A 27,445-nucleotide genomic window follows, 5' to 3' on the forward strand; every position below is an offset into this window, starting at 1 on the left:
TTCGAAACAAAAAAAATGTGATTATAACAAAGCAAAATTGAAGTAGGCTGTAATCTTTCACTGTATTTATAATAGAGATTAAAACATATTTTTTTCAGGTTATAAACACTAAGAAATAAAGAGATAAATTCAAAATATCAGAATCTAAAAAATATTCAATTATAAGTATATATTATTAGTATTTTTTTTTTAGATGATCATGGGACTGTACTACTTTATATATAGCGAAAACTCGATTTCTTGCTATTCTGTATAACATGAAATATTCTATTGTTTCAAGTACTGTGAAAATTCATATTTGACGAAACTAGATAGAAAACTAATTAGAAGTTTTAAATTATGTAATTTTTATTCAAGTATCAATCATTATAATTATATTTTACACTTAATTATTATATTTTCTGTACTGTGTATTCGACTGTTCGTCCTACATTATATCTTAAAGTATACTTTTTTTCTTAAAATATTTCGAAGTATACATTATATCAAATTTATAATAAAATAAAAAAATATTATTTTATGGAAATAGCGTACTTTCATTATGTTAATTAATATGAATATTTAACTAATAGTATAATATAAAAATATTATCATCTATACTTAAGATATGATATTTAGACAATGATCGGAATAAGATAATGGTTGTTAACATAAATATTATAATATAAAATTATTATGACATTGGAGTTTTGGAGGAAATTTATCTATTAATTATTTTTTAGGTAAAAACTAAAAGTAATACTACTTTTTTTATGAGCTAAAGTCAGTTTATATATGTTAAAAATTAATTTTTTGCCTAAGAAATAACTTCTACAAATTGATTCATGAGCTAAGCTTAACATATAGAAAGGTTAATTTCATTTTCCCCCCTTTTTCTTTTTCGCTCTTAGAAGGCATAATAAGACGTTTATCCTGTCCGTATATACCCTTAAATATGTAATAGAAAGTTCAAAATAAGAAAGTTTTATCATAAGTTATATTAGCGTTATTAGCGTTTTTAAAACACAACTGATAAGGTTAACGAGTTTTTAACCAGTAAAAAAAAGTGTATTAGCGTTATTCTTTTGGTAGATGAGTAAAAGTGATTTGAGTTTATCTAATATAATTCGGTTACATTTATTTAATGGCAGTTTCTTCCTACACTCCTACATTTTTCTTCCTGCACCCCCACGATTTTGTAAATTCCGAAACTGACCCCACAATTTCGGGATCTGGGAGTGTACTACGGATTCATCAATCCGGAAATGAATCATGGTTCATTCCGGATGAGGGGATATTCCGGAAGCAAAGTTTACATAAATTATTGATTTCTGGATTGCTGAATCTGAAAGCCTAATTTCTATTACAGATTGGTGGATCTGGAATGATTTCTTTTAATTTTGGATTTCTGAATCCGGAATGCATATTTTGAATTACGGATTGACGGATCCAGAATGATTTTTTCAATTATGGATGTTTTGCATCTTTTTATTTTGAATTGACACTATTATTCATCTACTACCGGAAGCATCAATCTGAAAGATTACCGGATGCGCCAATCTGAAAATTTACCGGAAGCGCCAATCCAAAAATTTACCGAATTTCATAATCCGAAATACAGAAAAAAAAAATGTACAATTTATAGAGGGACAATTTTGTTTTTACACAACCTTGTGGGGTGCAGGGAGAAAAATGTGGGGTGCAGGAAAAAACTGCCTTATTTAATTTTATTAAGCAATCTAATCCGAAGCCTATTTTAGGCTGGATCATGAAATCTTAAAAAAGTAGGAAAAAATACTTAAAAATAAAGAATAATTTACTTTGATATCTCTTGATATTAATATACTTACACGCTGTTTTTTTTTCCCTGTTAAGAACGCTTCTCTTGGAAGGGAGGGGTAAGTGTATTGATTTTTATAATAAAAGGGAGGCTTTTGAACAATTTTTAAAAATTGAGATACAAATGAAATCGAAAAAAAAATTCAGGAGTTGTCAGTATAATTTAATCTAAAATATATTAAATAAATATTATTATTATATAGTAAGATTTAATTCATTAATATGTTAGTTAACCTAGTTTTAATAATTTATTAAACAAAACTCAACTCAAAGCACAAAATTGTAATTGAATGGGATTTGATGGATTCATAGAAAACCGATTACACCTATACATAGAGCATAAGCACTCATAATTTATATAATCTTTAACCCATGTAATGTTATAATACAATATATCACAACTTTTGAATATGTCTATAAATTTTATTGTATATAACATTTTATTGAATATATCACAACTATTGAAAAGAAACCGAACTTAAGTAATAAAGGGTTTGGACTCTTTTTTTTAATGACTTTGAGCATTAAAGAACTGACTTTTTATTATAATTAATTCAACTATTCTTAAAAGATAGCTTCTCAAATAAGTAACTTGTATTTTGAATTAACTACACATCACAAATAGTTTTTTGTTATGTAATTCATTACCACAATGGAATCAAGCTTTCAAGTATTAAACACCTAAGAAAAAATGTTGTATTAACTTTTTTTTAAAACTAAACAAAAAGAAGTTTCCTTTGGAGTTAATTGTTTGTACAAAACATAAACTAATTTATGTTGTACGTTCATAAATAAAAGGAAACATGCTTCCATGAAGATATTTTGAAAAACAAGTATAGTTTAAGACAGGAAATATTAAAAAAAGACACAAGGAAAAGAATGACCTAATATTGATCCTAAAACCTTAGGCCTAAAGACATATTTTTCGTTGGTGTTTAAGGATATGTATGAGTGAGTTGCACAGTCGCCATAAAGTGAATTTGGATTCCCTCCAGCCATACTGCAACCTCTCAGCCCTTGATGGAGAGGAAATGGAGAAGATCCATGCTGCAATCATGAAGAAGCCACTTTGTCTAATGGAAGGAGGACCATAACTTTTACATTGAACTTTTTCTCTAGTTTTACAGATAATGCCACACTAACTGAGAAAATACTATTTAGGTACAAAATACTTCCTATACATAATGTACATAATACTCATTCAAGCAGACAGACAACTCGAGGAACAAGATGTACAGCAACATCCTATAATTGGAGTGGAGAGTGAACAATACCAGCTTTGGGTTCAGGTGAAATTAGGGAAATGAATTCAGTTACAGGAAACTTTACAGGAAGCTTGCTGAACTTTCAAGAAGTAAAGGAAGCTTCCATTGCTTGTAAAATTGAGGCAGTATCAAATCTGAAATTCCTAAAGCTCTTGCCAGGCCCCACATCAGGGGCGTGAGAATCAGATTCAGGTTTTGTTGAAGATTCTGGTTTTGCTGACTGGCTATCGATTACCGTGGAGCTACTTCCAATAGAATTGTGTTTTGCTTTCCACACGCAAATTCCTTAACAAGAGTAAAAGGATCGTTAGCACTCCTGACTAATGTAAGAAGAATGTGTAGTTAGGAAAATGTATGCATTGCAGTACTAAATTTTAAATAAGCAACATTATACAAGCCATCCATAGTTGACTTTCCCTTTGAATCACTTGACAAATCTTATACCGAAAGACCTTCCAAGCTATAAAATCTACAAAATATTGTAGCTAACAAATTGCAACACTAACAATCAAACTTCTCAAGCCAAATGTACTCAAATTTTAAAATCAGTGGTCAAGATTAGGAGCTGTAAGACAATGTACATTATGTACTATGTGCAACATAATGAGAAATTAACCCATCCCAACACAGTCAAGCATTGAGTAACTAAACTTCATCATATGAACTCATGCATTTAAACAATAACAACTGATGTTTAGAGCCAACCTTTAAGAGGCAAATCAGGTCTTGGAGCCATAGCAGGCTGGTGTGTGGAAATCCATGATTTCAATGATCTGCATGAAGGCAGTGAATCTTTTTTAACTCCGACAATACATGGGGCATTCACTGAAACTATCAAAATCATATGCAGTTGTACTCACGCCAGAAAAGGGGCCACCATATAAAGCTTAAGGCCAGTGATCCCACGAGATATCACTTCATCAGTTGCTGGTTGAAGGTCATCAAGCCGGTGCCATGCAATTTCCTGCACAAATAACAATTTCTCAGTATTTTGATCACCTACAGTTGCCCATCACATGATGATAATTTTACCGTGAAATTTAACCAAGAACAAAGAAAACCAATCACATTGAAAGTTCTCAGCCAAACAAATTCAATTAATATAAATCCAGAATTAAAAGTAATAAAGATTCAAATTAGAAGCAACAGTGGTGTACACTAACAAAAAGAATGCAGTGTAGTAGATAGGATGTGCACAACATGACATTCGAGGTCAATGCTTTTGAAACTAAATGGGCTGTAAATACTAAATAGAGCTGCAACTGCAACAAACTTGGCTACACGAAAATGCATAATTTCAAATTAGTGTATTTTGTATTTTAAATAATGATAGTTTTGTTTGGATTCTAAAAAATGTTTTACTAATATGATGTCTATGATTCCAAATCTTAATATTTTCCTCCTTTATCCTTATCTTCTTGTCAGGCAGTTCAAAAGCGAATAATATGAAATAGGAAGTAACTATTTGAAAAGTGGTGTACGTCTCATCCGCATATTGTACTTTTCCGTTATACTCTAATGAAATTTCTTATTTTACCTAAAACTGTTGTAGAAGTATTAAAGATAACTCTAATGTTAAGCACCAAGTTTTTGAGTTTTAAATTTTGACCTAACAACCCTAAAATGTAGTTCAAGAAGTGAGAGTTGATGTGAGATCAAGGATGCCCCCTCGCCGAGCACAAGACATCTCAAGAATGAAAGTTTGCAAGACTAAACACCTACATGTGATCCAAACACTAGGTGGTGGTCTGCTAGACCTAACAATAATTACTAGAATAGAATTAGATATCATAGAATTTTTTAATTTTGTTCTAACTGAACCCCAAAAGCAAATTTTCGAGAGGGAGGGTTACCCCCAACCTGCATATTCTATTTTAATCATATCACTCATCAATTTCAGATAGATGTGGGATCGCCAACAACATAAAACTTAGAATAAGCAAAATTGTAAAGAATCACATACACTGATTTCCTTTTTGGTAAGTGGAGCAAATGATGTATCATCTTTTACTCCAGCGATAATGTAAAGCCTCACTCTCTGTTGCCCAAAGATAACTTCAAGGTATTCATCCTTCTTAAGAAGTTTTGAAACATCAAAACCTGTTTCTTCCATGACCTGCACTCACCACAAAAACAAAACAGGTAAAACTAAGCCCAAGACTCGTAATAAAACATGAATTAGCCGATTAATATTTTAACGAAGCATATCAATTTTGTAATCTACAGGCATGTATCTTTCCAGGACCTACAATCCAAGACCACAAGGAAAAAATGATCAACTAAAACAAGACTGAGAAAGCATAGGATGCTTACTTCTCTAATGGCACATGCATGATCTTCTTCATCTTTGCTCTTTTTGCCACGGGGGAAGCTCCAACTTGTACCTTTCCATCCCTTTACTAGCAAGCACTGTCAACAGCAGGCACATAAAAACATGGCTCAAGATAACACGTAACTCCGAAAGAATCTTCAAAACTATTGTATCAGTTGAGAGTTGAAAAGATTGTCAGTGGAATTATATATGCCATCTCTAACTGTGATATATCATTACCCTAAAAAATTCTGTGCAAAATTATGCTTTAATTTGTTTGCCTTTGAACAAGGCTACTTCCAGTATACAAAGTTTCAAGATCACCTTTTGAAAAATGATGTGGAGCAACTTTCTCTTAAAGCAGGTTTTTAGTTGGTGTATGAGTATGATCATTTGTAAGTCCCTTCATACAAGAGCCCTTTTGGCTTGAAGTCGAAGCATATATGGTGTGCGTTGTTGACTGTTGAAACTCAGGTTTATATTATAAGAATAGGGGCACGGCACTCTTAGTATTAACTACTTGGTCAGAGGCATTGATATTTTGACATGGACCAACTCTCTCCTAAAGCTTTAGATGTCAGGTGAAAGCTAAATATAAACAACCTCTTTATATCTCTCATAGAAACAATAATATTCTGTTTTTCAAATGAAGTTAACCAAGTGGAATAATGAAGATCATCCATAACCAAGTCACTGCATGTACAATACTGAGTAGAAAGGATACTTCATCTTCCCAGTGTAGGAGTTCCTGAATTATTTTGCTAGCTTATGACTTACAGGCTATGGCTTTCCCGGTCCTCACATTAAAAGTCTACAAGGCATTAATCATTTTAACATCAATCAGCTGGGAAATTGATCCTCCTAATAGCCAACCTTGGAGCATAAAATGTTGGCTGAAGTTTAATGACCCGATAAAAGAAATGCCACTGACAGCTTTTTATATTAACTAATAGGAGATTTTCTAGGAATCCTATTTCCTTTTCTACGCCATATGTATTTCCAGATTGATTGTTAGCTTTCATATCTTTTGTATGAATGGTTATTATTAGCCCCCCTGTTTTTAAAATAAATAATAACAAGGAATTCATCCTACAGATAGTAACCACATTTATACACACTGATTACAGTAACTAAACATCATGACATACCATAGAGAAGACAAGCAGAGCACCAGAAAACAAGGTAATCAAATAATTTTTTCACACTACAGAAAGCAATAAGAACCGCTGAAAGTGTTTATTTTTGGCTTACCCTTTCATATGTTTCATCAAGAATTATTGCCCCAGTTACAGGAACTCGAACCTTATAGGATGTGAAGTCCTTAAAAATATCATCTATATGGGCCACATAAGGCTTCAAAACATCACAACTGTTAAACACTTCTAAATGTTAAGGAATTCGGCATCAAATATATACATTGAAGTTGATAGATAGAAAATGACAATAATGATGACTAGCACTAATTTATATAAAGCCTAAACAATTGTGCCTAATAATGTCTACAAAGTAAATTAAATAACAATAGCCTTCTTTCACCGGGTCAAATAATGTAATCAGAGAACAACATGGTTCAAACATTACATTGTCTAAATAATTATCATTGAACGTGTGTCCATGCACAAGCAAGCATCTGAGCATGGCTAACGGGCTGAACATAAAAACAACCCTCAATGATGAACTCAACCAGTAATACATAAAAATTAATGTGAAAAAAACGAGACAGGGTAGCACAGGAATTCCAGATGAGAGCATGTCAGCATCTTTTTGTGTCATATCGCGCAGAGATAATTTTCCACGAGCATTTTGCTTCCAATTAATGTAAACATTAAGTTCCATCTTTAGACATAAAATAAGATAACAAAAAAATATGTAGATTTCCTCAAAACTGGAGTGTGCACTACACTGTAAATTTACATTTTCCCTGTTTTCCAATATTTGGTTCATATATTACAAGAGATGGCAAGGGACAAGAATTGAACATGACTTGAGAAGCAACTAAATTCCAACCATGTTTAATGTTTTAAAAATCTGAGGTTAGGAATGCACAATATTCACTAAAGAATTATGGCATTGTTTGATCTATGAACCTGATCCTACCCAGAAAAAAAAACTTGGGTGTTTTTGTTATTGGAATGAATTTCCATGGACAATTCATTTCCTCGGCTCACATACTTGTATTTCATCCCCATGTTCAAAATCAAACAAAATAGCTTACTATTATTACCTTTTTAATTAATGAAAAATAGAAAAGAAACTAGAGCATGAAAGAATTCTTCATAAACTATAGGAACAAGATCGAAAACTTATATTCGGCAACTGTAAACAGAAAGACTGAAAACAAAGAAGTTACATTAAGGATACATAAAGAAGTAAACTCCTTCAGATTCAATGATTTCAAAGATGGATTATTTTCTACAGAGTTATCTTCGTAAAACCAATGTGCATACTCCACAAGAAACAAGATCCTTTCGAAAGACTGAAGATCTTCCTTTGGCACATTTAGCACAAAGCGACTGCAATATAACAACATGAAAAGTGTTTTCATAAGAAAGGAACAAAATAAACATAGGAAGACAAAATTATAGTCAACAATAAAAAGGAAGGAATGTGAATGCAATGACTTCGAATGTTACAGAGTTGGAGAACGCAGCATCACAGAATATAATAAACCTATCACTGTTTATCTATAAATAACAGTTCATTTCAATCCTCATCACTATTATAATATTATTGGAATTAAAAAAATTATAAAAAAAACGAACAGTTCCAATAGCAAAAAACACTTTCATTATGCTGATAGTGAGTAATCCATGATTAAGAAAAGACAAATATCCAGCAGAACACTCTCTTACAAAAACTGTATAGCAGTGAAGTAAGAATAATTGACTCACTCAGCAACAGAAAATAAACCATCATATGCTGCTTAAAGCTTAATTTACTATCATACTCAAACTCATTCTTACAATCCAAAATTACACTGAAGGCAGAAAAAGCGAAAATCTTCCAAAACCTTCAAACCCGTACATTCATCAAATAATAATAATAATTATTAAAAAATTGATTCCACAGTCACCAGCTGACAGTATTGGCAATTCTTTAGGTAAGACGGTACGATTAATTAGAGGCATGAAGTGTAAATGTGTAACATTGATAATGCCGGCTAAAAAAACAGAAAATCAAAACAATTCAAGAATTAAATTAAAAAAAAAAACCTAAAAAGTTCCCTAACTTTCAATGCCCTATTTTCCTGCATTTTCTGGAGAGAAACGAGAAAAAATAAACGATAAAAAAGAAAATTAGAAACCTGCAGAGATCGTCAAGGAGTTCTTGAGGTGGAAGACCGTTCTTAGAGGAAGAACGGTGATGATTCGACATCGCTGCCCGGTGCCAGTTCTCAAACCCTAAAACCAAAAAAAAGCACAAAAAAATGGTTCTTCGAGAATTTTCTAGGAGATTCTCTCACTCTCTCTTTCTCTGAACAGCACAGAAAGAAAAAATGACGGATCTTCTTCGCCTTAAATATTGAGACCCGTCGCTCAAGTTCTACCCAAAACCGTTTCTACCTTTTAACTCTCTTTTTTTCTACCAAGTTTTTTTACCTGCATGGATAATACAATTTTCTACTTTTTCAAAAATCTGGAAAATTTTAATGTTTGATTTATTTTTTTTAATTAATATTCAGAGGAAAGAAATAAAGGTTTTGGGAAAACAATTTCCTATGTTCATTACAAAATAGTTTTCAAAAAATATAAAACACTAACTTCTACATTTTAGGGTTTATTTTTTTTTATATATTAAAAATATAGTTATTATAATGAAAAAAATTATAGTAAAATTATCATCATCATCATAAAAAATACATAAAAATTACTTTAACTAAAACATGTTAAAAGCTGTTTTAAAAATAATGTTTTTAAAGAGAATTTCATTTAAAATAATCTAGAAAAGTATTTTAAAGAAAAATTCTATTCCAACACATTTTAAAATAAAGAATCTCATTTTTATAAAAGAGAATTTCATCTTCTATTTTATATCACCGAGTAAATATATTAAAGAATATTATTTTTCATTTAATATCAAATATATAAAGTCTTTTTATGGTGCCCTAAATATGGAGAAATTACATTGATTATACCATCAACTTAGAGACAAATTAATCAATACTAATCATTATAGTCAGAGAAATATATGTACTATTTAAGAGTTGTTATACCTTTTTAGGAAATTTTGACATAGTTATTGTTTATAGAAAATTTAATAAATAATATAACTATATAAATAAATTTAATCTAGTATTTTTTGTGCACATACAAAACAATAATCAAAATATAAATTTCATATAAAGAATCATTAAAAGTTATTTTATAAATAGTGATACAAAGAAATAAATAAGTAACATATTAAAAAGGTACTAAAATATAGAACTTTGAGATACAATATAAAATAACTTATGCAAATTTGAATAACTGATACTTTGAAAAAAAAATACAATACAACAACAGCAACACACACAAAAATTCTTAAAACACTAAAATTTAAAACTTTTGTTCCAAGTGGGGAAGTTAGACCTATTCAGAGTCACATAATGACTATAAAATATTTGAAGAGAAAAAGGGTAGCGTGCATAATACTCTTTCCGACCGTCTTCAAAATTACTTTGTTTTTATTGTTAGATTTCTACACGTGTTTACTTGGACAATTTTTTTCCATATTGTTTCACTGAAAGAAAATAAATAAATGGAAAGTTATTTTTAGATGTGATTGATCTAAGTTAAAAAGAATTAATTATGTTAATATAATAATTGAGAGAGTACAACAAAGTAAAATTTATCATGCGTCGTTAAGATAGTTAGTTTTATATGATTCTTTAACTCTCTATACTATTACATGACGAGAGATTCTAAATATGTTTTAATAATAAGAAATTATAAAGATGTGTTATGATTTGTAGCAACATTATTAAGATCGCAAAAGTTACTAAATCAACAAAAATAAAAGAAATTACAGATACAGTTTTTAAGAAGAAAGACGAAATAAATGGAAATAATACAAGTGTTAGACTATATAGTGAATGTACACTAGATTATGTACTGGAAAGAAAGAAAGATGATGTTACAGAAAGTGTTAAGACTATGTCAAACATTACTCTGGACATAAGATCAAAAGACATTAATGAACAAACACTACAATCAAAGTCAATATCATCTTGAAAAGATGAGCAAACCTCACTAGACGTTGAAAGAACAAGATAAAACTTGTTAGACGATGACAAGAGTGAACATGATAGATGAAGTTTTAGTTGAAAACATTAAATAATGTCAAATATATGAGCTAGATGAAGCACATAGAAGAACTCATGGAGTAAAGCTAAACACATAAGTGTTAGAGAAAGCTAACATAATTGAGAGACGATGAAAGCTCTATAATGTGTCAAGCGATACTTAAGTTGATGGAAAACGCTCTTTTTCTAGTAGTGATCTTAGTAATTTCTTCTTTGATGGATGATGAATGGGAGTTGAGGAGCGAAAGCATTCTTAGAAACTCAAGAGAAATTTCAATGGTTTGAAGTGCGGTTAGGAATTTGTGAGACTGAAAAGTTGAGTCACTCTCACTAGGAAATAGTCTAGGCTAAGTCTTGAAGGAGACTAACCTAGAGAGAACTTAGGAATAAATAGAATGACAATAGAATGACAAAAAATGAGCAGCATTTCATTACTAAGTCCAAGTTAAAAAAAATACAAGAGAGGTGCACTCTTATTTACAGGAGACTTTGATGTCTAAAATAAGAATTTTAACCTAAAACATCTCCATTGGCAAGGTGGCAAGTGGCATCACATGTTCCATGCTCATTATCATCTAAAATGAGATGTTGACAAGTGTTTTCTTCTCATTTGAGATATTCCTCTCAAATAAGAGGTTGTCAAATGTCATCTCTTAATTGGTGGGTGTCCTCTCCATTCTCGAAGAGTCATGTGGATGTTCATGATTCTCATGCCACGTCCATATTTCACATGTCAAGTGGTGAGTCACTTTGCAATATGCACACATTCTATTGTTATATGCACCCACTATTCTATTTTCCCAAAATTAAATAAAGTCCCAATACATAGCCTAAATAAAATTCTAAACTACTTTATACAATTATTTAAACTAAAATCTGACCTGAAAAGATATTAACTTGGTCTTGTTGAAGCCACCTAAACTCTAGTCTTCTTGTAGTCCTCTAACAAAGACTCTAGTATTCTTTCATAGTGTGGAAGTCTTCTTTGATATGCTATGTACATTTCTTCCTTCTAGAGTTATCCTCTTTAATAGGTCTACAAAAGATAAAAAGCCCAAATAGGCCTATAAGTGTCGATATGTCTCTCAACAAAACTTTAGGTAATCATCTTCCTTATTCTTAGAATGTTGTGGTTGGACAATTTCCATCACAAGTCATGATAAACGATGATGTGTGTTGGACGATCTTCAAAGAAAAGTTCACAAATTGAGTACTTACATTTTATAGCTACCTTTAAATGTTTTGTATGCTTTTTTTATATTGTAAATTTATTGAAAATAAATTAAATTAAAAGGAACTGTTTAACCAATAATAAAATATGTTTACAAATTGATTTAAAATATACGACCGAATGAAAAACATTTTAAGAAAAAATATAATTTCCTAAGTGATTATAAACTGATATAAATACAACTATACATCATTAATGAAATTTAGACGGTATAAGAAAGTCTTTGAATGTTTAGTATTTTAAATTAGAACCACACTTTCATTCCGGTTCAAAATTTAAAATTTTAGGTTTCAAAACACACTCATGTTTTATGGTATAAAGTTCATCCATTTTAGATAAAATATTAGAAAAAATATTGAACTTTAAACATATTGGATTTTCAAAAATTATTTCATTATACACCTTTACTTGTGTTAAATTTTGATAGGAATAATTTTTTCAAACAACTTTTTTCTATTTTTTCTTGTTTTCAAAATAATTTAAGACAAAATATTGTTTAATTAAATTTTTTCTCATAAATTACAATTTATGAGAAATAAAAAAATCTAATATTAAGAAAACAATTGGCTTATTATCTTACATCATTTTGAAATTAACTTGATTTAAGAAGGGGACTATTTGTAATAACCACATTCTTAAATCAAAGCGTTTGATTTAAGAATGCGACTATTACAAATAACCGTCTTCTTAAACCTTTTTTTACCCTAATTTAGAAGGGCGTCACTTATGTTTTCATGCTCTCCTTTCTCTCGCGCTTCGTTTCTCTTTTGTGTTTCCTCAATTAACTATGTTTTCTCTTTTCTTTCTTTCTTCTTTGCATTGTCTTCGTGCCATTAGTAGGCATTGTCTTTCTCTCTTCTTCTTCACCATTAATTTGTGTATGTTTTTCGTTTCTCTTATGTTTTGTCTTATGTCATTGCTAAGGTCACTGTTTCATTGGGAAGGTTTTTGTTTGCTCTCTACTGTGCCTTCCTCGTCGCTGTTGTCGCCTTGCTCTGTTGTGTATTTGCATTTAATTGGAAAATTTTTATTTGCGTTTTTTGGACTTTTATTTATGTTCTTTGGTTATCAGGCCTTCCAATATCAATCCATTATTTGTATTTTTTTTAATTCAGAACATGTTAGATTTAGATTGGGATGAAATACTAAGAATGTGAAGAGGTATGATATGGATACACTAAGAGATCAAAAGAAATGCTAAAATAATGACTTGTTCTTTGGAAAAGATCAAAGTTGAGAACTTTGATTAGAACCCAAACAACAGCGAAAAAGAAAAGAAACCTTAAACGTCATTTGTAAATGCGATTTATAAATGTGGCTATGGTAAATAGCTGCATTTATAAATTGAATTTACGTTAAATAGTCATCTTCTTATCTCTTCAATTTAAGACTACGAGTACATCAAATGCGACTATATAATCGTCATTTTAAATTGAAAATAGTCATTGTTGTTTTGCCTTTTTAAACCAATGATTAGAGGGTAAAATGTATTTCAACATACATTCTCATCTATACTTGACTTTCTTTATAGATAATACATCTCTTAAAACAAACAACATATTAAAGACGGTTTGAAGATATAATGTGTGTAAATTTAACTATATTCATTATTATTTTAAAAATAAATATTTATATTTATTTTTATTGAGTTGTCTTATTTTGTTTTTGATTGAGGGTATACATGTACTTTAATTTTTTTTCAAAAATTAATTAAATATTTTTTTTTAAAAATAAAATGAAAAAAAGAAATATAATGTTATCAATTATTTAATTTCAAATGGACATATATATTTTTCTTTAATATCAAATTTTAGAAAAAAAAACTGTAATTACATTAATACTAGAGTAGAATATTAAATAACAATTATATCAATTTATAGTAATTATTAAAAAAAACAATTACACATAACCTTATGTGTAAACAATTATAAGTCAATAAGTCTATAAAAAAAATACGTTTAAGTGTTATAAAATATCCTTTATTTATCATATCATATATTTTTATTGCTAAATATGATCTCTTTTCATGTATTTGATCTATTCTTCCAATAGTTAAAATGCATCTTTTTCTACCACTAATGAAACTTCATAAGCTTGAACAAAAAGGACAACTTTTTTTTATAATTTATTTGATCCGAATCATTAATTTTCCTTAATCTTGTGTATCAGGGGCACACATATAGATATGATTTTTTTTTTATCAGCACACATATAGATATGATGTTTGGAATAAAATTTACTAGACAATTAAGACAACTTTTTTTTATCTTTAACCTCATTAGAAATTAATGTTACTTGATATGTTCTGAATTCTCAAAAATCTAACCTTAGTTGGAAACATTTTAGTCTTTGTCGTTAAAAATCATTAATCTATTTTCTTTTATTATTTTTGTAAATTAGTTTAAATATATGAATAATAGGTTGATTTATTTCTTTTTAAAAATTAATACATCATCTAAATAAATTACCAAAAAAATCCATGTTTTAATAAAAAAATATCATCATAATATTTTGAAATTCACCAAGTGTGTTTTTCGAATGATGGGATATCATTATCAGTCTCCAAACACTTACATTAAATAACTATATTGTATTTATAAAATGATTGTTATATTTATGTATTCAATACATAATAATTACCAGATAACAATCCTCAAAATAACATAACAAAATCTTTTTGTAAGTCAATTTTACTTTGACGAGTACATTTATGTAGCATGTATTCATATAAATTAAACTTTACCATAGTTATTAATGGCATGAAATAAAAGAAGTTGTGATTAGATTCTGATATTTAATAGTAGAGTAAATAGGTTTGAAGGGCAAAACAAAGTGAAAAAGTAATAACCTTATCGAAAAAAGAAAGAAAGTGAAAAGCAAAAGGAATGAGATGAAAGAGCAAAAGCGTGGCACAGTTCCACCAGCACCAGTAGTACCACCAACATTTGGTGGAGCAAAGCAAAGCCTGTAGAACCAAAAACCCTTTTGTTTTGTCTCTGTTATTGTTGGTGTTCTTGTTCTTGGAGCTTTGCTATGTCGATGTCGATGGTCCACCCTTCAGTTCACCCAATCGAAGCCCCACCTCTGACTGACCATGCAATTGCAATCCCCAGACACACTTTGAAGGACACTCAGGGCATGCCCGGCACCCTCGGTGGCTTCCTCTTGCGCTTTCTTCAGTTCTCCTTCGCCATCGTTTCCCTCTCCGTCATGGCCTCCACCTCCGATTTCCCTTCCGTCACTGCCTTCCGGTAATTAATTCAATTGCCCCCTTTCCTTTTCCTTTTCTTTTCTTAATTGGGGCTGTGGTGATTGTTGTTGAAAATCAACAAGCCAGGTTTTTTCTTAATGGGGTGTTCTCAAAAACGGGTTTTGTAAAGTGGGGATGAGTTCATCCCTCTTTTCTGCTTTTTTTCTTAATTGGGGGTGTGGGAATTGTTGTTGAAAATCAACAAGCCAGGTTTTCTTTGATGGGGTGTTCTCAAAAATGGGTTTTGTAGAGTGGGGATGAGTTCATTTTCTTTTTTTTTTCTTCTGATTTTCACTTAATTGGGGTTGTGGTAATTGCTGTTGAAAATCAACAAGCCAGGTGTTTTTCTTATGGGGTGTTCTCAAAAATGGGTTTTGTAAAGTGGGGATGAGTTCTTGAAGTGGAGGCTACTATTTAAGCTACAACAGTTCCACACAGTTGATCTATGTGATTTTTCGGTCTCGACCGTGTTTGTCTCACATGGAGCATACATGTATCTTTTTGCCAATAAAAGTAACTTATGCAGATACCCTTTTAAGTTTTTTCTGATTGCATGTAATCTTCTTGGTTTTTTTTTACCGCTTATAACAACTTTCCTTGCAAAGGTACATGACGGAATGTTTTCAATTAATGCTTTTCAAACAATTAAAGAGATTGATGTTGGGAGAGAAAAAGGAGAGGTATCGGTGTAATTTGAAAAAGCTTTAGGGTGTCAAAGTAATTTACTCTACTAAAAAAAGACAAGGGGTGATGAGTTTCTCTACTTTCGTCAAATGCAATGAATTTAGTAAGAAATTGATGGGAGTTTAATGGTCTCAGGTTCCTGCTAAAGAGAGCAAATTTGGAAATTGTTCATCTCAGAAGAATCTTCTGAGATGTTATTCACCTTGAGATTCTTGTTAACAACTTCCTTAAATGTTTTCTTTTTGGTCTCTATCTCCCCTTTTCTTAGAATTATAAACCATGCAATTTATTCTTCCTACCGGTTTCTTTTATGAACATCTCCAAACCACTTTAATCAAGCTTTGGTTGTCTTTTCTTCAATTTATGTCAGATCAATTTCTCCTCCTCTTGAGCTACTCAATAGCCGCAGAAAATTCGGTCTTCATAAATGGTGGGATACCTAGGCTTCTTGCAAAGTCACCAATCCAAGCCCTTAGAATTTATTTACCATTTATGTCCTATTTTCTCCTCTCTTGAATAGTCCAAATACACTGTCTTCGGATTTGTCTGGATGGTTGGTATTTCCTCTAGTTTTCTGTTATGAGGTCTGCCACATGCCTAAGTTGGTTGAGTGGACTTTCAAGAAGAGATAAAATTGTGGTGGAATAAATTTGCGAGAAAGTTGGACTAACACCTAATGAGAGGAGTATGTTGTATACACACTTAAGTTGGTTTGGTGATGCTAGGGAAAATCAATTGAGGCTCTAGGGAGAAAAGTGGATCAAATGGAATATAGTCCAACTAATAAGGTAGAGGAAAACTGAAGAAAACTTCAGAGAGTCCATTGAAAAGACCCCAATAGACTTTCTAAATATCTGTCTTTTAATGAATCTTAATGGCATTGTTGAATATTTGTACCCGACCTCAGTGGCATAAGGTTCAGATTTTAGCAATTTTATTCCATCTGAAGACACAATTGTTGATCTGTTCAAGCCTTTGCTTTCTAATCTATTTGGGAGGAATAACTTATTTTAAGAAGACTATGTACACTGTATTAACCAGGAGTCTTAAATCTAAGACTTGGAATGAAAATAAGATTCGAGAGTATATGAATACTGCATTATATAGGAAGTCATATTCCAAAGGCGATCAGATCGATAGGATTTGATGATATCTACATTCACAGTCTACATTTTCAACGTAGCATAACTGATTTTGTTGTATTTGCTGTGCTAGATACCTAGTTGCTGCTGTCAGCCTGCAAAGTTTGTGGAGCCTCTCTCTGGCAGTTGCTGATATCTATGCCATTTTAGTACGGCGTGGCTACCGAAACATTAGAGTCGTCCGCTTATTCTCTATCGGTGATGGGGTAAGACAATGCTGGAACACTCTGTTAGCTTGTGTAATTAATCTTGTAAAATTGGTGCTATCCTCTGTACACTTGTCTTGGACACTGGCAAGAAACTGTCACTGGGTAGTTTAAGTATCCAAGAAAGTTGTAACCATGGTAGCAGAGGTAGTGAACGAGTTCAGTCATTGTGCATTATAAATATAACCATACACATGATAGTTGTCTCTCTTCAACCAGGGACAAACATCATTTCTAGGAAATAAAAAAATGTAAGACTTCTACCTGACTATCAGACTAATATAATATGCTATAAAGATTTAACACTGTATATTGGCAAAATACATTTTAACTATGGAACCGATTATTTAGTTATTTACATATACTATTTGCACTTAAGTAAAGTGGGATGATGCTGAAGTTAACTTTTTCAGCTACCCTATTATTGGGAATATGTATTTGTTTTAGTAATGTGGTATACTGTACTGGAATTCATGAAAATAATGCAGAGGCACTCATATGTGGAATTTTGCTGCAGATTACTTCAACACTTACATTTTCTGCAGCATGTGCTTCTGCTGGTATCACAGTTCTTATTGGCAATGATTTGAATGACTGTGCACAGAACCATTGCAGCAGATTTGAAACAGCAACGGCAATGGCATTTATGAGCTGGTTTGCTGCTTCTCCCTCATTTATTTTGAATTTCTGGTCACTAGCCTCCAAATAGAAGCAGCAGGAAAGGGTATTAGCTGTTTATGTATGGCATATAACTTTGAGGATTGATGGCCCTGCTTGTTGCAAATCCTATTCATGGCTTTTTAGATCCTTTCAAATATTGTTGCTCTTCAATTTCAAGGCATGAGCTTGAAACTTTTAGTTCCGATGTTTATAATATCTCAAACTATGGAAACTTTCCAAGTAAATGTCAACATGAAGTTAAGAAGCAAGAGTTATCTAATGCAATATAGCAATAATTTAGAGTTGGCCATGATAGAAATGAGTTTTGAGGCAAATCAACTCCATTTCTCTATCTATAGCAATAAACATGCACAATCCTCATAAGCATGCAAACTTATTCTGCATAGGGAGGTTAAATGCTACGTAAATTTATTGACTCTGATGAGATCTTACAGTTACTTATTTTGTTTAAAGAAGAGAGAAACCATAATTTAGTTAATGAAATTTTAATGGTTACTTAAATTGGTTTTTGACATCAACAAAAGGACATAATTGTCTATCATTTTGTATATTATCAATTAATATATTGTGTGTTTGGGTTTGTGTTAGATTTTTCAGAGTCATGCTAAAATATCATTTAATGGGATTTTAGGTAAATTTTGAATGTTTGATTTTATGTTGAGAAATTAATTTTGTGTCCAGATTTTATTTCAAGTTGAAGCAATTTTAAGTAGTCTTATTGTGTCGAATAAACATTTTAAACTGTAATTGAAAAAAGATACTGGATTTTACTACTAATTTGTTTTTATAATAAAAAATCTAATTATACATCACACCACTTCATAATCAATAACTAAAACCATTTTTGTTCAAAATTGATTTGGAAATTGTAAATTAGTGACAAGATCTTTAAAAGTTTTATATTGTTAATCAATTTACTTGATGATGTCCTCTAATGAGGCTGAAAAAAAAGTTTAAATTGGCACATTAATAAATTGTGTTTACAAAACTTAGATTATTTTGGTAATTGATTATGGTAATTTTTTTTAATTTTCAAAAACCAATTTGATCGATCATTAAAATCCAGGGATTAAATATATTCATCATTTGTGATTTTAAGGATCATCTTACCATTTTCTTAATTGTGGGAATAAAATTTATCAATTAATACAATTTAAAGGCTAAATTAGTGATTCAATCTTTTTTTAGTTTTAAATTAGAAATTGAATGTTAGGAATATTTTTTATTCACATAATTTCATTATAGGTTAACATGTTGCATCTGTGAAGGATTGTGGTATAATAAAAATTATATTGGTTTCACCGAAGTTTAAAAATAAATATATTTAAACATTATTTAATTTAAAAAAAAATTGTACTGGGCTCTTTATGATACACTAGATTGTACTTAGAAAAAAATTGAAAGATAAAATATATAATTAATCTTTTTTATAAAGACTAATATTACACCATGACGAAAACATGAATATCAAAAGTAGATTTAAAGTTTAAATTTTTTAACTTTGTAAGAAACCACAGTTTTAAGTAAACCTTATAATATATATCACAAAACTATAGCCATGATGTTTAAACTTAAAAAAGTATTTATTAAAAGAAATAATTTATTTATAATTGATTCTTATAAAATCAAAATTTGTTTTATTTTTTGTTATAATTATAGAAATAATAACTTAATCCAAAGTGATTTTTAACTTATTTGAATATGATAGTTGTATATAAATATTTTTTTTATTACAAAATTGTATAAAAAATCTCCTAAGTACTAATAAAATAAAATGTTTATTCAGAATTATGTAATAAATGTTTGCTTTTTTTTCATTGACATAGTTTTTGTTGAATTTTAAATATTTATTATATACTTTAAAATTACTTCATAAAATATCAAGAACTTGTATTACACATATCTTTTTACAAATAAATAATTTTTTTAATAAAGTTGCAAATACTTTTATTAGCTAAAAAGTAAACGCTACAAACATTAATCTTTTCTAGTAACAAACAATCAAAATCAAAATGTCAAAATTATTTTAAAATTAAATACATAAAAAAACTATGTTACATTTTGGCAATTCATTCTCATACCATTTCTTACTTCCTCTATATATCTTACATTTGTCTGAGTTGTTCATTGTCATGAAAATGATTTAATACCATTTTATCTTAGTTTATTATTATTTTTTTTATCAAAAGTGTCATTTTTCCATTAAATCATCTAGGTCTAATAGTTTCAACTATACAATTATGTAAGGTGTTAAATATGATCAAATTTATTTCACATACTTAAAGTTTTTACAAATCATATATCACATTCATTACAAATACAAAGTATATATTGACATGTAAGTATGTTTACTTGAATGATTTGATGAGCTCTAAAACTATTATAGACAATATATGAAAGCAAATAATGGTTGAATTTTTTGACTCATTTATTTCACAAGCTTGTGATGATAAAAGATTTGCAACTACTTGCACTAAATTCTCTCATAGTCTCCATCATTACACAGAATCAAACTTAGAAACATAAGGAGCCGAACCTAAAGAACTACAATAATTCCAAATCTTGTCACACCTATTCAAAATTTGAGTCTTGTTCTTCTTATATGCTGGTAAATTTGCTGCATAAGTTGTCACATCATAGTGACATGCTTTTCCCATATCATTGACAAGACTGAGACAACAATAGTTGCTAACTGTCTGGTTTCCAACAATTACTGCAAAAAATATTTGTTCACCACACTTTGGCTTCAACTCTTTTACACAATTACTCAAGTATGTTCCATATGGTGACAATGGCCTTGGTGCATAGTTAACCCTAGAAGAAGAAGGATCCTTAGATGGTAGCAAGATTTCTGAAGCAGCTAATTTTTCAATTAATAAGTTAAAACTTATGAGAAAGAACACAACAGCACAGAAGGAATTGAATGATGCCATTGAATATTGGTCTTGAAATCACTTTTTCTTGTTGAAGTATCTGATGAATAAAGCTTCACTTATAGCTCATAATACAATTTTTAACGTTTAGTTTAATGAATGTTTTCCACTTATTGAATGAAACAATTTGGAATAAAAAACATATTGATGTTTACTGATTAGTGATAAGTTTCACTTCTAACTTGTTCTCATAAATGATAACTAACGATTATAATATAAACAAGCATTCAATTGAAATCTATGTAACAATTATTATAAAATAATCCAAATTGAAAACGTAATTGGAAAACATTAATAGCAAGTTTAATAGTAATTAATAATGTGTAATGAAGATTAAGTTATCAATAGCATCATGTACCATTGAGTTGAAGTACAACAACATTTTCCATTAATAAAACAATTTCGTAGAGGAAAATGTCCCGTTTTTTTAATATAGGGTTCAAATTTCTGGTTTTGAATAATTTCACTATAATAATTATATTTTACCTTAATGATATTAAGAATTTGTAAAATTTGTATTATTTAGATCCATGTCAAATATAACTTAAAATCGACTAAGCACATTCTGTGTTGACGTTAAAAAATAGTAAAAAGTAATTTGTATAAATCCAAATTACACTTAAATAGATATTATATTTTAAATTAAACAACAACAATAATATAGTATTGGTTGAACTGACACAAAATTAAATATAAAAAATAATAATATAAATTAAATACAATAAAAAAGTATGTTAGCATAATCATATATATGGCTAAGAAAAATATTTTTTTCATTATATTTAGTTAACACTTTAGTTAATAATAAGGTAAGGTAATGTCGAGTTCATTATAATACTAAATCACTTGAGTTAAAAAAAAAATAAACAAATTAATTATTTAAGCACATATATTAAGATGAATTAACAACGTATTTATCTTCCGAACTAAATTTTTAAAATATAATTTTTTTCACACTTCTACGATAGATCAGGATTAAAGAAATTTGTCACGATATACTATAATGTTTAATTTTTTTTAATAAATTTATTTCTTTATTTATATTTTTATCTATTTAGACTATTTAGATATGTGCATTATATGATACAATTTTCTTATAATATATGCTTTTATAAAGAGAGTAAATATCAAACAAACTTACATCTTCATCAGATTCATCTAAATTTGGGTTGTCCTCAGCGTCTCTCATGAGACATATGTGAGTCTTCTCTATAGATTTAGAATAAGATAGATCAAGATTTTTTCAGGTAGACATAAAACTCTTTTTTTGAGACTTTTTTCTTTTCATCTCTTTCCGTATCTCCTTGGTTTTGTTCTAGACATTCAGATTTGATGTGTCTAAGGTTTCTAACATCCAAATCATATTACATTTTTCCTAATGTCTTTGCTAGACCGACTATCTTTCCTGTAGTTTATTTTTTTTCACACTTTTTTGAACTTTTGGATGATGAGTCATCATACTTTAAATCAGCATTTTCAATAGCCTCAAAGGCTCTAGAGGATTCAACCCTTTTAACTTTATGCGAAGTTTTGAGGACTAGGTTCTTACCTAAGTGATCTTATCATATCCTTATAAAACATGTTCATTCTCTGCAACACGTAATAAGCTCATAAATGTTTTTGTTATGTACAATGTTAGCTTAAAAACTGAGTGTATCATATGACCATAACTTTTCTTGTAAGACGAAGCAAGAGAACACAATTGTTGTATTGTCGGTTAGACAAAACACTTGTGTCTCAAATGATTTGTTTGAAAAACTATTGTCTTATAAATGAAGCATGTTTATGTTTACACTTTATTGTTTAAAAAAACTAAATTAAAATCAATAAGGTTATGTAAGACTTCACTCTAATAATGTTGACTCTTCTAGATTAATTAAGTAATACAACCGATGTTCTTTTTCACATCTAGGGCACAAGGATTCTTAAAGATTGCAAGAGCGTTAATAACATTATCGTCGTCAACCTTTCTTCTTTATGGGTATATGCTATTTAGAGGATTATAAGAGAAAGTCATTGAGAATCCTTTGTAGTCATTAGGATCCTAGGAGAAGTCATCTTCTTCATGTTGCGACTATCAACATTCAAGTTTAGAGATGCATTAAATGTTCTTCATGTAACATTAATTGCGTATGTATTCTTCAAGCAACATATATACAACATGACTTATTAGACCTAAGTAAGCTTTTATGAAAATTGGAGTAAAGCATAAGACTCTACGAGGATGATGGTCTTCGCAAGGCAAACATTTCGTTTGCTCAGAATGGTTATTAGTGTGGAATAACTTTAGTACATTCTTCAAAAGATCTTTAATGTAGACAATTATTCGCAATATCCACATTTAAAGTGGGAAGGATGAACATTCTTTGAACATATAGAATAAACATTCATAATATTCAAGAAGTATCATGAAATGTTTGAGACTATATATTTCCATTGTTTGTCCAAGCATTAAATTATCGGATGAGACTAAGAACACAAAATGCTTTACATTATCGGATGAGACTACGAACTCAAAATGCTTTACGAATGTTGTTATGTTGTTATCAAACCAAACAAACACAACATTTGTGTGATGCTGAAAAGACAAAAAACAAAAAACAATTTTCATATTTTATAGTTTGTTTCATAAGCCATCAAAATAATCATGTCTAATGAAATTTAACCTAACAATTTTTAATTATACACTACAAGAAAATCATTAAATAGAAACTAATTTTAGAGACAAAAAATAATTAGTTGCTATAGTGACTAAATTAGAGACCATTTTAGAGACTAAAAAAAATTATTAGTTTCTAAATTAGTTTCTACCAAGGTTTTAACTAACAATTATTTAGATTCTAAATTTGGTAAAAAAACTTCGGTAGCTAATTAGATACCAGTTTAAAAACTATTTATCAATAGTAAAAACAAATTTAGAAACTAATAATTTCTTTAGTCTTTAAAATGGTTTTTAATTTAGTTACTATAGTAACTAATTATTTTTTATCTCTAAAATTAGTTTCTATTTAATAATTTTTTTTGTGGTGATAATAACACCACCTTATTTTAAACTCTTTTAATTTTATAAAATTATATAAAATAAAAAAAAGTTTTCTAATTTTATTTTGATTTTATAATATAAAAATGCGAGTTTTTAAAAAATAGTTCATATAAAAAAATAAAAATATTTTACTATTTCCTATTGAAAGTTTAACAAAGGAAAAATGACAAATTTCACTTATAACTAAAAAAAATCTCTGATATAACAAACAATATTTGATTGATCCGCTTCTGTCTTCACTCTGTTGTCACACATGCCATCTAATTCACTCCCTCTTGAAAGAAAACTATTTTCACACCCACATTTTCTCTTACATCTGCTATATATAATAAAAATATTAAATTAAATAATTTAATTACAATATAAATTAAATTATTTAATTAAAATATAAATTAAATTATCAAATAAAAAATTAATAAAAACAATTGTTAAGTGATAGTATAAATTTTGAAGAGTGTAAATATATCATCTCCAGTGTCTCTTTATCAAACACAAACACAGTATTGAGATATTTCCAATGAAGTGGGAGTTCCACAATACACACAGAGACCCTCCACAAAATGCTGTCTATTATTCCCTTTGATATCTCTGTATCCTCAACTCTCACCAAATTCTCACCTTTCAATGTTAGTTCTAAGAAACCAAACTATTTCCCTTCCAAGGTTTCACCTTCCTCCAATGAATTCTCTCTCCTTTCTCTCTCCAACAAAGGTACTTCTCTGCATAGTTACCTGTTCTGCAGGGCAGGCTTCAGACCTAAGCTTCATTGCATTACTGGGTTGTGCTTTATTTTTTTTTCCCTTTTGAAAATATTGTGATTCTCTCAATTCACTTCATCTTATTCAAACCCTTTTGCAAGTTGACTATAGTCAACAATGTGGATCATCATATAAGTATAGTTACATTCATAGGTTTTGATTTCACCTGATGCAAAGCATTCTGGAGATGCATGGTTTCCATTTATTATACTCAGATGGAAACTTGAGTAGGAGATAAAAATCTGGTGTTTGGATTCAGGAATTTGCAGGGCTAGTGAAGTTGTTGATTTGTTCCCAACAGTGTCCCCCGAAATTGTTGTCCGCGAGGCAAGGTTAGAGGACTATTGGGGAGTAGCAGAGACTCACTGCAACTGCTTCTTCCCTGAATATTCCTTCCCATTAGATTTTGTGCTCAGGATAGATAGATTGGTGGTGGCTATGTTAGCAGCTATGTTAGCCGGATTCTTCAGGCCAAGACACTGCAGAAAAATCTGTTTGGTGGCTGTTATTGGCTCCTCACTTGATGAGTCCTTTTCATTTGGAAGTGAGGGTCACAAGATTGGTAGTTTTGATGGAAAATTCAATCTCAACAAGAGTTATGTGGCTGGTATATTGACAGTAGACAATAATGCAGACTTTCTACCAAGAAAGGGGCCACGGCGACATAGAAGGTAACTGCAACACTTACTTTTGGAACTTGGACAAGTAAGGGGTATCATATCACAGTTTTGAAGGAAAAGGCAATAACTCCATGTGGCCAAACATCACATAGCTTTACTTTCATACAACTATGTCACTCTATTGAATGATTACATGATGATGATACAAGAGGGAATTGCATGTATTTGTAACAGTGCAATGGAAATGAACTAAAATCAACCAACTAACTAACTGAAATCAACTAATACAACTATTCAAAAACCTCTAACAAGGGGGTTATCTAAGGCCTGAAGATAATATAATGCTTTCAAATTTTGTTTGTGTGTGTGTGCCTTCATGCTTCACCATCTTCATTGAGAAAAAGAATTGTAAATAAATTGTTCATTTTGTGTTTGTACCTTGGCTAATAAAATTACTACCTCAACATACAAATTTCCAATTTGGAAGTCAATATTGAAGCATTGATTCGTAGTTTGACCGTTAAACTATAAATGGGTGCATTTCATCGCCATAAGCTTCAATTAGATGTGGGTTGTTGTGTACCTGTTTGAGTTAAATTTGATTGTCCATTCTTTCTCTTTGGTCCATAATGCACAGATCTCAAAACTTTCTGCAGAAAAATTTCCTTGATACTTTGTCACTTGCAGCAGTACTTTACTATATATATGTATGTGTGTGTCCTGAAATCATTTAGAATCTTCTCCTGATAAAAAAATGTCCTAAAAGGTTGAGTTTTGTTTGGACAGAGAGCATTGTCCCTTGAAGAGGCAAAAAACGTTTTAAGGGAGTGAGCTCTTCTTATGAAGTTGTGCAGCATGTTTCATCAAGTATTGGAATTGTATTATCTGCAAAATATTTTTCTGCATCAAGCAGAAGAAAATGTTTTCCTAAAGTAGTTCTTAAACCAACACCAAAAAATGCAGAATTTTTTTCAAGAAAGTTACAGCCCTAGTTATATTTAGCTTGTCCACCAATGAAGTCCAAAATTTATAACCAATACATATAGACCCTGTATACATTTGCCCAGGTTTTTTTGTCTTGAAAGTAATAACTGGATGGATGATATGCTGCTGTAGCAGAAAAGCTACTTATTACACAGAATCTTTCATCTCACATGCAAGTTTCTTCTTGGTTAAACTATAACTTTCATTATGGAAATTCTGAGCTGTTGACACTGATTGTGAGTCACCACTAGATTACTGTAAAGTAAACAGGTTGTCACATTAGTCCCTGAAACTATTCACTTTATTGTCACAGTTCTTACATATATGTATATTACCACTTTAAACACACACCTTTTGAAAATTGGACTAATATGGTTGTCAATTTTCACTTTGAAAGACTTTATCTTTTAGTTTTCTTCAATTCAAAGATTAACATGACACCCTTTTGCAAACTCAGGATCAAAGTGACCATTTACTGAGTTATGGTCTTATAAACCTTTTGAACCATCAATTACCCTTCAAAACCAGATGTGGATTTGCCATGTGAATCCTTATTGATGATGACTATAAGCAAATGACTTTATTGTAGGACTGGAATTGCATACATATCAAATGTGGCAGTGAGGGAAAATTTTCGGAGGAAGGGAATAGCTAAAAAACTGATGGAAAAAGCTGAGTCTCATGCTAGAAGTTGGAGCTGTCGTGCTATTGCACTGCATTGTGACTTGGACAATCCTGTGGCCACAATGTTATACAAAGGCCAAGGATACAAACGTGTCGTGGTTCCAGAAGGAGCAAAGTGGCCTCAACCAAGAACCTCAACAGATATGAGATTCAACTTCATGATGAAACTTCTAAAAAATTCACCAGCTTCTAGTTAGAAATTTAGTTGGAAATAGTATTCATTAACATTGTCTATTAAAAAACAATTCACCAGTTTCTATAATCTTTTTCTTCTTTCTTCTTCCTTCTTCATTTGTATTTTTTTATTTTGACCGGTGTAATATATGCTTCCCAGAGTTAAATTTTTGAATTATTTTTCCTTTCTCTAGGCACCATATATTACACCAGTTATATGGTACAACCGGTATAATATACCAGACTCACAATAAAAAAAAAAGTTTAAAATAAACTTAAATGAGAGTGTAGTATATTACCCTGGTTATATGACTTAATCGGTGTAATATACCATGTTAACACAAAAATTAAGTTTTAGAACAATATATTACACCGATTAG

At 30.1% G+C, this 27,445-nt stretch overlaps 3 protein-coding genes across 3 annotated transcripts; 2 read left to right on the forward strand and 1 right to left on the reverse strand.

The window, feature by feature from the left end:
- Window positions 1-2,886: 2,886 nt before the first annotated feature.
- On the reverse strand, window positions 2,887-8,949 carry LOC137837425 (mRNA-decapping enzyme subunit 2). Its single transcript, XM_068646409.1, has 8 exons — window positions 8,699-8,949; window positions 7,756-7,907; window positions 6,646-6,773; window positions 5,397-5,492; window positions 5,047-5,199; window positions 3,944-4,047; window positions 3,789-3,856; window positions 2,887-3,368 (listed from the first exon to the last, which is right to left on the reverse strand). Exons 1-8 carry the CDS (start codon window positions 8,767-8,769, stop codon window positions 3,166-3,168), a joined length of 975 nt encoding a protein of 324 aa, XP_068502510.1. The 5' UTR covers window positions 8,770-8,949; the 3' UTR covers window positions 2,887-3,165.
- Window positions 8,950-14,726: 5,777 nt separating this feature from the next.
- On the forward strand, window positions 14,727-18,167 carry LOC137837426 (CASP-like protein 5A2). The gene is made up of 3 exons (XM_068646410.1): window positions 14,727-15,157; window positions 17,056-17,188; window positions 17,706-18,167. The coding sequence occupies exons 1-3, from the start codon at window positions 14,940-14,942 to the stop codon at window positions 17,895-17,897; spliced, it is 543 nt and encodes a 180-aa protein (XP_068502511.1). The 5' UTR covers window positions 14,727-14,939; the 3' UTR covers window positions 17,898-18,167.
- A 6,150-nt stretch (window positions 18,168-24,317) lies between these two features.
- On the forward strand, window positions 24,318-27,240 carry LOC137837427 (GCN5-related N-acetyltransferase 4, chloroplastic-like). Its single transcript, XM_068646411.1, has 3 exons — window positions 24,318-24,556; window positions 24,863-25,274; window positions 26,797-27,240. Exons 1-3 carry the CDS (start codon window positions 24,406-24,408, stop codon window positions 27,086-27,088), a joined length of 855 nt encoding a protein of 284 aa, XP_068502512.1. The 5' UTR covers window positions 24,318-24,405; the 3' UTR covers window positions 27,089-27,240.
- Window positions 27,241-27,445: the final 205 nt, after the last annotated feature.

Source organism: Phaseolus vulgaris, chromosome 4 (assembly GCF_000499845.2).
Source record: "Phaseolus vulgaris cultivar G19833 chromosome 4, P. vulgaris v2.0, whole genome shotgun sequence".
In the NCBI taxonomy this organism is placed as follows: Eukaryota; Viridiplantae; Streptophyta; class Magnoliopsida; order Fabales; family Fabaceae; genus Phaseolus; species Phaseolus vulgaris.